At 45.6% G+C, this 13042-nt stretch overlaps 1 protein-coding gene across 1 annotated transcript in view; it reads right to left on the bottom strand.

The window, feature by feature from the left end:
- AOAH (acyloxyacyl hydrolase) overlaps positions 1-13042 on the bottom strand; it is an 86072-nt gene that overhangs the window by 14736 nt on the left and 58294 nt on the right. The window contains exons 15-17 of the mRNA XM_075083583.1: positions 9101-9137; positions 7966-8040; positions 683-855 (exon numbers count right to left, since the gene is read on the bottom strand). Of these exons, the coding sequence (XP_074939684.1) occupies positions 683-855; positions 7966-8040; positions 9101-9137 (285 nt within the window). The remainder of the gene's footprint in view (positions 1-682; positions 856-7965; positions 8041-9100; positions 9138-13042) is intronic.

Below are 13042 nucleotides of genomic sequence, written 5' to 3'. Positions count from 1 at the left end.
GTACAGTTTCATGCACCCTCTGAGATGACAGGCCCCCCAAAGGTATCCTTCAAATCTCTGAAAACACTGCCCCAAAGCACCTTACGGCAGTTGCATTATGAGGGAACGCCCCAAAACATGGTTGCACTTGGTGTGGGGTTTCAGTCATCACACCTGTAGGTAGTGTAGGAGGTGGCAGGCACCCAAGACTTGCAGAAAATTTATTTCTCTAATGTCTAACTAGTCTTTTGCAACCCCCTGACTTAATCTTCTGTCCTGGCCCACAGCCAGTTTTACCAAGACATCCACCAGTGAGTGACATCAAATGTCCAGCTCCACATATAACAACCAGGATGATGTGCAAGGCAGGCCAGCCACAATTTTGGGCCAAAGCTGAGGCAGAACTGCTTGTTTCCATGTCCCCAGCATATATGAGGCCTGGCTGGGAGCTGAGAGGGTCTGGCTTGGTGGGGGGACCAGGCGGGTTAGGGGTCTGCCCTCTAGCTGCCCTGTCCTGCACTAGGGATGGTAAGCTGGCTCTCCTACTTCTACTACACAGCCAATATCTGTCTCATATTTCTCAGACCTCCTCCACTCTGTCAGGTTTTCTTGAAATTGTCAATAGATTCATAAATTATTCAGGAAGAGAAAGCAACATGAGCAGACAGATAACCAGGAGGACCCCACAACCTCTCATATTTACCTAGAGGATGGTATCTGTCATGCAGATTATCCCAGAGAAAGCGGCCATCTACCAAGCCTGTTAAAATCACATGGCTGCCATTTGGAAGACGTGAATCCAGGTATTGTAGAGCTTGCATCACGTTGGAGAGCATCTCTTTGGGTGTAGTCATGTGAGCCAGCGTGTCACGATTCCTGCGGAAGAAGAGTATGCCAATAGGACTTTGTGTCAGATAATACTGTGCCCACCAAAAGGCACCTGAAACAGTGGCATTTTCTTCTTTGCTATTCTTCCACATTAAGTTAGCTAAAGAAAACCTTATAAAAATGATGCGATGTGTTTTAGTCTCTCATTGGTATTGCCAGAATCAGAAGTGATATAGAAACCTCCCCTGGCATAACCCTTCTCCCTGCTAAAAACAGGCAGATGCATCCCTTTTTTATAGAGTGGCCTCCTGTTGTGGGGTAACCCCGGTGGGCAGCTAAGCATCACACAGCCTCTCGCTCATTTTCCCCCCACCCCCAGTGAGACAGGGAAGAAAAAAGGAAGAGTAAAAGCAAGAAAACTTGGGGTCAAGAAAAAAAAAAGTTATTGTTCAATAAGCAAAGGAGAAGTAGAAGAAGAGAGAAAGCAAGCAAAAAAAGTGATGCAAAGGCAATCACTCATCACCTCCCATGAACAGACTGATGCCCAGCCAGTTCCTGAGCAAAAGATGGCTAACCCCCTTAAAATCTCTTCCTCTCCCTTTTCATTGCTGAGCATGATGTTATATGGCAAGGAATATCTCTTTGGTCAGTTTGGGTTGTGTCCCCTCCCAACCTCTTGTGCACCCCCCAGTCTATTCACTGGGCGGGGCAGAGTGAGAAACAAAAGGCCCCAACACTGTGCAAACACTACTGAGCAACAGCTGAAAAAGCATGTTATCAGCATTGTTTTGGTCAATAATCTAAAACACAGCACCATAGGAGCTGCTATGAAGAAAATTAACTCCATCCTAGCTAGGCCCAGCACACCTCTGTAAAGACAAAAGCCTTAGCTCTCCTGCTGGTTTTATTCCATAGTTTACAAATGAGTTAGTCTTTATTTACAGTGCAGAGAGGCGAATCAGAGCCATGAAGCAGACCATGACCTTGTTAGTTTCTTGTGGTGTTAAAAATCCATGTAAAACTACTCCAGTAACCCTGGCGCCTCATTCTTTTTAGCTGTTGCAGAGCGTCTTAAGCCAGTTGATATAAACACAGGAACTCGCCTAGCTGTAGTCCTTAAAAGTCCATGCTGCTTTCGGTGACTGCAAAGACATTGCCCTTGGTGTACTTATCAATCTCCAGTCTGCAACTGACATTCGACGGATCTAATGTCTACCTCAAGTTTCAGCAGAAAAAGAATCCTTTGCCCTAAGGGGTTGTAGGGTGCTGCTGCACCTGGCTGAGGGCCCCCGCGGCTCAGCTCTGAACGGGGGAAACAGTGCTGTGCCACACACATGGCTTCAGGGTGCAGGATGCTCTACAGACGGGTGAAAGCATGGCTTCTTTCCCCATGGGCTGGTGTGTGTAGCTTACATTCAATACACTCTTTGATTATGCCAGGTAGAAATATCTAAGGTAGACTTTGTCTCTCCTGTCATACACCTTTTACTACAGCTCTGCAGGAGGACAGGAGAGTAGCGAGGGGTCTGGACAAACATGGGAGACTGGAGGGAGGAGGCATTTAAGACAAAATAGTCCTCAGAAACGTTTGTTAGGGTACAGGAGCTACCTTGGTGTCCCATGTGGACTGAACACCCATGTTTTGTGGCTCACTCGCAGGCCTGAACCTCTTCAGGCCAGATTCCCAACTCAGGTTTATCCTTCCCCTCTCGTGTTTAGCTGTAAATTCCTGGAGTTAAAATAAATTTCAACTTAGAAGACAAAAACAAATAAGCAAAACTTCCCCAAGCTGCCTAGAGAACACTGCTTTAGTTATGTTATTAAAACAACCACTTTATTACAGAAAAAGCATTCACCCCGAGAGCTATTGCCACAGTCTCATGGTGCATGTGTCCATAACAGTGGCTATGAGCAAGTGGATGAACGCTGCCCTGAGGAGGCTGTCTCATCCTGGAAAGAGTGGGTCCATGAGCCTCTGGCATGGGGGAGACCCCAGCTCCACAGAGCCCTGTTCTGGCAACACCTGGGAGGCAGAGCAGGGCCAGCTCTGGGGAAAAGTCTCCAGTTGTCTGGAGATGTCCCATTGCCCTCTCTCAGAGTGAAGAGTTAGTGGGATGGAAAGAAGGATGCTACTGCATGCTTCCACAAACCCCAGGCAGCTCCAGGGTGGCCTAGGTGCCCTTGGGGCATGCAGAGCAGAGCATGTAAAGCCATAAGTTGCCTTTTTTGAATTGGGAAAGGCAATAAAGACATGTGTTTGCAACATAACCTCTCAAAAGAGCCCCCAGAAATAGCAGCAAGGGCACTGTAGCTGATATTTAGAGCACATCAAACTGTTCTGCTGTGCATGGCATGGCCCATGCACCTTGGGAAGCAGGCTCTTGTGACAGTTTTGGTCCTGCCTTGGTGGTGCAGCTCAGCTGGATCAAGGCTTTCAGAAAGCCTCAGCACCCACTGAGGAACTGACCTCACTGCTCAAGAAGAAAGCCAGGGGATGTCCTTCCAAGTAGTGCTTAAGGTCGCGCTAACACCCGTTCTTATTGTTTTAACAGTTCCCATATTTTCTCCTCATGGGCTTTTAGGGAAGCAATCAGTTTAGCAGCCAGGAGGCTCCATCCAGATCCTTTCCCTGGGAAAGTCCTTTAATCTCTTTCATGTCTTCCCAGGAGTAAGAGAAGGGCAAACTTGATGCTTGCAGTGCCGAGTGCACTGCTGGGGAATCAGGTAGGGTTGCTTGTCAGTGAACACTGTAGAGGCAGGAGCTTTCAAATGCATTATTGTTCTGTCTCAAGGCATTAGAAATGTTTGTGCTCAGGGTGGGGAGGTGCTGCCATGTGGGAGAACCGCGTTTCCTAGCAGGGATTTGGGATTCTTCAGTGGGCTGTGTTTTGCACACAAAAATAATAATTAGATGAGTTCCCTGGGCCCAGAAATTTATCTTAATGCAATACGTGCTGCTGAAGTGTTTGAGACTGTCTGGTTAGGGGAACTGAGAAACAGTGTTAAGATTCAGGCTATCCTTGTGACAGCCACCCAAGCAATGTACTTTTGAGATAAGACTGTGGTTTTGCCCTTAAATTACTTCATTTCGCCTACAGGTGTTGCAGCACTAGATTTCAAAATACTGCTCTGATGTAAGGCCTCTACTGCAAGTAAACACATCAGTGTGAGCTGAAATTAATATGATATTAATAGCTCCACTTTCTCTTGTCATTATTCACTGAAATCATGCAGGTACTTCAGTTCATTTCTTCACATTTCCTTTCTGAGCCAGGCTATGAAATTAAAACCAACCAAGAAGCAAGCCGTCTTGTAGGCACATTCATTTTGGGCTCTGCCATAAAGATTTCCAAGTGCCTGGGTGATCACCAGGGGCTGTTGTGCCCTCACATCGTTCCCCTGGGAGGCAGCAGCTAGTAATAGCCTCTGCCTACCTGGGACTTCTGGAAGCTGATATTGGCCATGGTTCATTGTGTCAGAGCATAACAAGTGCACGTTAATGCTAGGATTCCTGCTGCATTGGATCTGGGTATTTTAGAGAGCACTCCCTGCACCCCTACAATACACAAATACACAGTAATATCCTTGGATGTGCACACAGCTCCTGGATGTCCTAACACTACAGGTACCCTAGCTGTGCACACGTATAACACAGAGGAACTAGACAGTCTCATGCAATCCAAGCAAAGCTTTTCCAGCTCTCCTCTGCCACACAGCCCTCCTCCAGTCCTGTATAACAGGGTCTGGCATAGCCCAAACACAGCTCTCCGTCTTCCTTCTGCATGGCGTTTGTGGGCCTGGCCTGCCATGTCCTGCAGGGCAGCGATTTCCCCCTCCACATGACCCTGACCCAAACAAATATCCCTCCCGCCAATGTTTCAGCCATACGTCTGCTTTCCAGCCACATTCTGTTACATGCCCAGGGTTTGGGCCACTGGCACATGGGGCCAGCTGGTGGGCGAGCATGCCACCTGCACACAGTCACACATGCCACCTACACGTATGCGCAGGGGTGGATCCACAGTGCAGGAGTTCATCTCCAGCTCACTGCAGAGGGGTGGTATGCCCAGGACACGAGAGCTAGAGGTGTTGCATGCTCACAGACTATTTTTAGGGTCGCAGGGGTGCAGCAGCGCTTTAGTGACAGTAGCCTTACAATAAGGGCACGTTATGTTCTCACTGGCACCAGTGCTGCTTTGTATGAGGTCCCTTCCCAGTGGCCGCCTGCTCACCCCACTCTGCTCCTGTCACCTTTCTGTTTGTCACAGGTGCCATAACTGCAAAGCTGGGAAAGAGAGACTGGAGAAATCATGCCTTACCCCAAATGCAACGAGTACGTGCAATAATTGTACAGCATTTGAGACTGCTGGTGCTCATTATGCTCTTGTCTGAGTTTTTTTTGTTCTGGGTCTGTGTGTCCCACATTGTGTCCCACATTTACACCGCAGCGGGCTGCAAGATACTGTTGCCATCTGTCTTTATTTTTTTAACCCCTCTGTTTGGACACCAGTGTGGAGACTATAGGGAATGTGTAACACAGGCTGCCAATTTCATTATCTTTCTCCTCTACAAACACCCATATTACTCATTGCCCTGCTCTTCACATGGGATGCAATACTAGCATTTTAACAATGCTTTGGCTAAGAGCTGTGTCTCCAGTGTGCTCAGCGCTCTGCTCTCTTTTGAAGGTAAAATACGGGATAAGGCCAGAAAGGCTCTATTACTGCAGTTTAAAGATGTCCTTGAAGAGGTTTTAATTTGCCAAGCCCTAGGTTTGAAGCCAAGCCCATAAGATGCTCGGCATCCGCTGTAACCTCTGTGGGTACATCAGAGCCAGGGCAGACACACACAGTGACCGGATGCTTGAAAAATATCTCTTCCCACTGTACAACCCACTCGATGGAAACAGCATGTTGCTGCAGAAGCTGCAGCTCCTTTCCTTGCTGGAGTCACAGGGATCACTACAGCCTGATAGCCTCTTTTGATGCTGCAAATGTTTTGGAAGAAAACAGACAGTGGAGAGAATTTGAGCAGACAAAAGTGTCTCTGCCAAGTAATGGATGCTGGGATAAAAAGACAGCAGAGTTTCAGGTAATAAATACTGTTTCAGAACATACAAGTGGGTGAGGCAAGGCCAAAATGGTTTAAATTTGTGGAAAATTTCTTTTTACTTCAAGCAAGAATAGAAAGCAGAGTTAGAGACAGGGGAAGTTAAAAGAATAACCTGTAGGATGAGGAATAAAACAGAGGAAAAAGAGTGTTTTTAGCAAAGCCAGTGAAACAGAAGAATCAAAATATGTACACAACAGAGCCTGGGCCAAGCCTGGGGAAGACACCTCAAAAGCCTCTGTGGCAGGAGCCAAAGACTTCAGTAGAGGCACTATCTGGGGAGGGCTCATCATCCTGGGGGTGGTTGTAATGATACCTCCATAAGCTTCCCAATAAACAGATGCCTAGGACAGCCTTGTCAGCAAGTAGCAGGAGGACTGTGACTACTTGTCCCACTCATCACAGAATCACAGAATCACAGAGTGGTAGGGGTTGGAAGGGACCTCTGGAGATCATCTTGTCCAACCCCCCTGCTTGAGCAGGGACACCTAGAGCAGGGGGCACAGGAATGCATCCAGGCGGGTTTTGAATGTCTCCAGGGAAGGAGACTCCACAGCCTCTCTGGGCAGCCTGTGCCACTGCTCTGTCACCCTCACAGGAAAGAAGTTTTCTCTCATGTTTAGGTGGAACTTCCTGTGTTCCAACTTGCGCCCATTGCCCCTTGTCCTGTCACTGGGCACTATTGAAAAGAGTCTATTGAAAAGATTCAGTCAAAGGGTGGTGGAGTTACTTTTGAGGATTTATGCATCCTTCCTGTAACAGAAGGGTGGTGCTGAGGGCAGATTTGCCAGTTCTGGGCGGGGTGCAGAGAGAACACAAGCACCAGAGGGAGTTTCCAAGGGTGAAGGTTTCATGGGAGGCTGCCTGCACGTGGCCAGGGAGATGGTAGTGCCAGGGAAGGACCTAAAAGATGGCCCCTGTGGTCCCACTTTTGTCCTTGCTGAGGGCTCCCAGATGCTGCAGTGGAGGGAAAGCCCTGCCTGGCCTTTGGCCGCCCCTGTCTGGAGCACACCACCTGATGTGCTAACTTTCAACCCAAGCACTTGCTCTTAAACAAAGCTTTAGGATACCAAAACCACGATATTTTAATGGAAGAATCTAACAGCCCGCATACTAGCTCCAACTTCATTATACAACCTGCAGGTGAGGCTTTTCAAAAGCTTTGGAAGGGGGCTTAGCTGAGTGTGCGTCATTTATTAAAATGAATGTTTTGAAAGTCTCTGCGTAAGTCAGATCTATTTCTACCACTTAAAAGAAAACCTGAAGATTCATCATGGTGAATATAATGTTACACTAACAAGAGCACTTGGACCACCTGCAAAACTAAAACTGTGGTATGGATGTGCTGCGCATTGGCCTGGTTGCAAGGTATTTTCTGCCTTCCCACTAATGGCAGGAAGGGAAGCATCCAACAAGTGACCTCCTGACACCCCTGCGAGCATTGCTAATGGATAATGCCAGAACTATTAGTTTTGAAAGCTTCAGTTCATTCTCCTGCTGAGCTTATGACACAAGGAAAGCCAGAAAGACAGAACACCTCATCAGGAGAGCACAGCAAAGAGTGCAGGCAGTGTGCAGCAGAGGCAGGGTGAAAATAGACCTCAACAGGGGACTACGTTGTCATTTTCAGAAAAGGTAAACCAGTCACGCTCTACCTCCTGACAGGAGATGACACACTGGGTAAGATGGATACACATGCTTTTAAACTCTTTTTTTTTTCCCCCGCTCCTGTTGTTATTATACTTCATTTCATCTGCTAAGTTGGAAATATTCTACTTCAGACATGCCATTGGTCACTTTATCACTAGTTTTTAAATGAAAGAAAAACAAGCTCTGAATAAGGACTGGTAGGTGGGTATGACAAATACAGGTAAGGCAAGAACCAGTATATTCAGCAGAAAAATAAGTATGAAGCACAGACCAATAGCTACGAAAAATGACATCATGGGGAAGCACAAAGCAATGAGACATAAATGTCCAAGCAGCCAGCAGTACTCTAAAGAATTCAAATTTATGATAATATAAATGTTAATTCACTTTACACCTTACCCATTGCAGACATCATTCCCAATTGTTGCATAGACAACTATGGCTGGATTGTCCAACAGCTGGTTTCTGGCCAAGCTAAAAGATAAATACGCAGCTATATTAATGGGAAATACGTGCTCAGTGTCTGAATCGCACACCATGCTTGTATGAGATCACATTTGGAATTAGCTCATTTAGATTTGCCTAATGCTCAGATGACTATACTTCTACATTTGCGAGAGGGTTTTTTTTGTTGTTTTGTTGGGTTCACCCCTACCCCCACCCCCCATAGTTACATATTTTAGTAAAGTTTCTTAAATATAGTTTTTTTCACTTCTCCCTTTTGCCCCTTGTGGACTTGTCTTTTTCACTGCTTTTCCTGCTGGCTTTCTATCTTCTTAGTATTATTCAGAAGCCAAATCAGTAGTTTCATTCTGGGACAAAGACATAAATCTAGATGGGAAGTTTTTAATCAGAGATGGGAGGAGAAGACTATGTTTGGCTGACGACTATGTTTATGTGTAGTATTGGGCTCAAGCTCAAATCAGGATGTGGTTTGAAGCTCAGTGCTAGAGGGCAAGGATTCATTACTACTTTTTCTGGAGGAGAGAACAATAAATCCCCTAGGATGTGGACTATATCAGCATCAAGCAAACTAAATCAAACCCAACTGTCCCACGGCCCACCCAAATTCATCTGAAAAGGGGAGTGGCTGCCTCTCACTATCTGGTAGCTACTCAATCATATGCATCTAGAGATAACACAGTGGACGTGCCTGTGTCTGTCTATGTTGCTACAACTCAAGAGTAACACAGTTCGGGGGACACAAAGCACAGATTTAGGGGAAGGCTTAGGCTCTTCCCTAAAATCACTGGAAATGCTCCATTCGCTTAACTGGGCCAAGATCAAGGCCCTGGAGATGGTGACATCCACACTTTAAAAACGTTTTTCTTCTGTTAATGAATGTTTCTACCAGAGAAGAAACAGCCAGCACTTCAGCGCACAGTGGCCGGGGGGGCCAAGGGAAGCCGTGCCTTTTAGGACAATTGTGGATAATACATTCCTTACAGTGCTTTGCTTGTTTCTTTCGAAGAAGCAGGACTCCAGCAACACTTCTGTACCCCCAGTCAGCATTCGAATCCCATTAAACACGTACCTTTTTATTAAATAGAGGAGGTTTCCTGAAGAACCACCTGGTCACACGTAGTGAGATTAAGAGAAATAGTACAATATCATTATAGTGAGAAACACATTTAAGTGCAAAACCCACATTCATTGCATATTTCCAAGAATGTAGAAGCATTAAAGATAAAAGTGGAACAACAATTCATCTCTGTAACCTTGTGGGGTGACAGCATTAGGAAGTAAAGCTATATCCAGGGACCTGCTGCCTCTTACCTGAGTCCCACACTTCACAGTGTAGAAAAACAAATATTTTTAAGTGCTGGGTTGTTTGGATCTGGGTTTTAATCCAGATCTGGCAGCTTCCTCCCATCTGTTGAACATAGTAGTCTCTTGTAAACCAGCCAACCTGACTTGTCAACAGTCGATCTACTTTTAACTTTCCCTAAAAATTGCAAAGGGAACTGTTCTCACTCTTCTGAGAGAGTAAATGTCTCACAGCTATACCACGTTGGGACTGATTCAGGTCCTAAACATAGGCACCAAGTAACATTTTTGACATCCCAGAGTAGCCAAGACACCTGCAGCAGGGCTGGCAGATACAACACAGGATGCCTGAGAGATAGTGCACTTCTGGAGAGGCAGCTGGAAGTGGGGAAGATACTATAAAGCATCTTAAATAGCGTTAGACACCAGTGTTTGGGTGTCTGCATTGCTCTCCCCACAAGCGTCAGACTTACAAAAAATGGTGTCAGGCCAGCTGCACCCCTCCCAAGAAGCTCTGCATTTCAATGGCAATTCACCCAAATGGTTGGATATAAATCTTTCCTCCTCCAGATGAGACCTAGCTACACCTAAGCGTCTGCGAATGTCCATAATCTTTCATTTATGAGAAAAGCATTCCCAATTAGGAAAGCTTTTATGCATAAAGTTACTAGCAGGTCTTTAAAGGCTATGCATATATATCCCAACTATCCACAGCGCACAAATTAAACTCCATCACCTGCAGTGCAAAAGTGATCGCAAACGAGGAGCCAAAAAAGGCTTTATGCTTTGTTCAAGATTACACTAGGACTGTGACTGCAAAAAGCTCATCTCACAGCAATGTACAGAAACATAAACTTCAGAGAAGCAGGCCCTACAGGTTGTACTTGCTTTTATTTTGCAGTATTTTCACCCTCGCCTTTTTTCTGACTCCTTCTTCTCTTGTCTTACACTCCCTCTATTCTTCACTCAGCTCTTCCCTGGTCTCTCTCTCTCTTCTCTTTTCTGCATTGTGCCTCTGAAGCTTGCTTTGAGAAGCAAATCATGTCCTCCCTGCAGCTCTTGGGGGGAAACTTGTGGACAGAACATCATTAAATCCCTGCTGGATTGGTATAGGGGAAAGATCTAAGAGATAAACCCCTAAGGTAGCAATAATACACTTTGCATTTTAATAGTGGTACCTTTATTATTATCACTCACCGTGATGCCAACTGCATGTATCAAGGAATGCTTTATGTTTTAAATAATCCAGTTCTTCCAAGCTAAAAATGAATATATCTGTCTGCTGCTTCTCTCCTGGTTGCTGGTCCATTCAAAACCCAGCCCTTCTGTCAAGAAGCACTTTTCAGTAGAATAAGAGCCCCACAAAATCCCTAGAAAATATGGCTTGGACCATGACTACTGCCAGCTGATTTTTTTTTTCTGCTTAATACCCCTTCTTTCAGCTAGAGTTCAACACCCCTCTGTTAAGCATTATGCCGCATGGCTCCCCAGACTGGAGCTGCAGTTCCAGCACAAATAAACTATTGAGATCTCTAGAAAGTAAAAATGTATTTACAAAAAAGTAAGAAGCTCTTCTTGGATATGTATCCCCTCCATAAGCATAGGTAGTTATAAGCAGCTCCGTGGAAAACATTAGTACCATTACAAATCAAGTAAAACCATCAAGAAAATGAAGGGGCTTTTTAAAGAACTGTTTTCATGGGTAAACTGAGTCTTCAGGGAAGATTTTGTGATACAGGATGCAATCTGTAATTAAAAGATTCAAGAGAGAAAAAGAGATGAAACAGAACAGTTACCCTTACACTGCTGAATGGCCTGGATGCTATTCCTGGATCGCTCCTGCTCCCCTCTCTGTTGCTTTCCAAACTTTTTCACACTGGTGGGTTGTTTTAGTTTTGGCTGAGTCGTCAGGGTTGGGTTTGCTTCTGCTTGTGAGCAACCCCAAATTTCATAAACCTTGGAGTATATGAGCTGCACTTCTTGATTTTCATGCTTTTAGACCTTTTGTGGCTGACAAAAAGCAGCACTAATGTGCAATGAAAAAGGCTTGGTCCGGATAGCACCAGAAGTGCTGTATAGACAAGAATGGTTTATTGACTTCTAATCTTTTGCTCCCTTATGCTGTGAAAGCAACTGGAAATGTAACGGTGCAAAGGAAAAGTCTTTGGTTTTCCCCAGATTAACTCCAGGCGGACTAGAATTTCCAAGACAGATTAAGAAAAAAATAAAAATTATTATTTCTGAATTGGTTTTGAAGCCAATATGAGATATCTGATGCTTGATGGCTCAGTGAGCCACAGCACATGTTACCAAGGCCTAATTTTTCTGGCCAAAGATAAGAATCCCGAAGAGACAGATCAGACTACAAATGGCAAATGAATATACAACACTCGTGTTTTGAAATAGCATACTTTATGCAAGTTTCTTGTGCCATGCAAAACATGGATGACAACTGCAACACTGTTCTGTAATTATTTAGAAATTCTGAGGATATTCACTTACACCATTTTTATCTAACAATTTTTTTGGAATATTTTAGCAAGTGATTTTACTATCAGTTTCTATCAAAACAAGGGAGCTTCAACAAGTGCTGGAGAACATTTGGAAGAACTTTCTAACTCCACACTTGAGGATCCCGCTCACCCAGTCTGTGCTGCTTTTGGCTGGGATAGAATTGATTTTCTTCATAGCAGCTAGCATGGGCCTATGTTTTGGATTTGCACTGGAAACAGTGTGGATAACACAGGGATGTTTTCATTACTGCTGAGCAGCACTTACACAGAGTCCAGGCCTTTTCTGCTCCTCACCCCATCCCACCAGCGAGTGGGCTGGGGGGGCACAAGGAGTTGGGAGGGGACACAGCCGGGACAGTTGACCCCAACTGACCAAAGGGATATCCCACACCATATGGCATCATGCTCAGCGTATAGAGCTGGGGGAAGAATAAGGAAGTGAGGGGATGTTGAGAGTGATGGCGTTTGTCTTCCCAAGTAACTGTTAGGCATGATGGATCCCTGCTTTCGTGGAGATGGCTGAACACCTGCCTGCTGGTGGGAAGTGGTGAATGAATTCCTTGTTTTGCTTTGCTTGCGTGTGTGGCTTTTGAACCAATAAAAATTGTCTGCAGAAAACTGTTCAGGAAGCCACTTTGATGGAAAACACTGATTAGGGCTGTGAGCTGCTTGTTGTGCAGCCGTAAGCTGAAAACAGGAATGGTGGCCTAGAACAGCTTTGTTATGAATTATTAGCCTACATCTCATATAGTAATCATCTTGTGGGGTGCCCAGTGAGCAAAGCTGGCCACCCAAAATGTATGTCAGCAATTCTGATGTGAATATATTAATGGGCCATGGCTAACATACACAGAGTGCTGCGGGGCACCCTCCCGGGCCCTGGCTGAGCACCCTACCCTGCAGCCAGCTGCAGAAGAGGGAAGAGTCCACCATCTCCAGGGGATGATGGGATTTTTTAACAAAGGGAAGGCAGAAATCCCACTGGCACAGAGGTTGGGGAAGCCTTCCTCCAGAGTAAAGATGCATGTCCTGAGAAGGGCAATGGGGGAAATTCTCAATGGTGCTGAGCTCTGACACAGCACCAATGCTTCTGTAGGCAGGCTGGAAATAAGCATTGCTTCCAGTGCCTGGCTTGGCTTGCCATCCCCGGGCTGTGGCTTTTGGCTGCACGCCTCCCCCATCAGAATCGGCATATC

Source organism: Phalacrocorax aristotelis, chromosome 2 (genome assembly GCF_949628215.1).
Source record: "Phalacrocorax aristotelis chromosome 2, bGulAri2.1, whole genome shotgun sequence".
Taxonomy (NCBI): domain Eukaryota; kingdom Metazoa; phylum Chordata; class Aves; order Suliformes; family Phalacrocoracidae; genus Phalacrocorax; species Phalacrocorax aristotelis.
The sequence above is the reverse complement of the archived record's forward strand: the minus strand, read 5'-3'. Positions and strand labels throughout refer to the sequence as shown.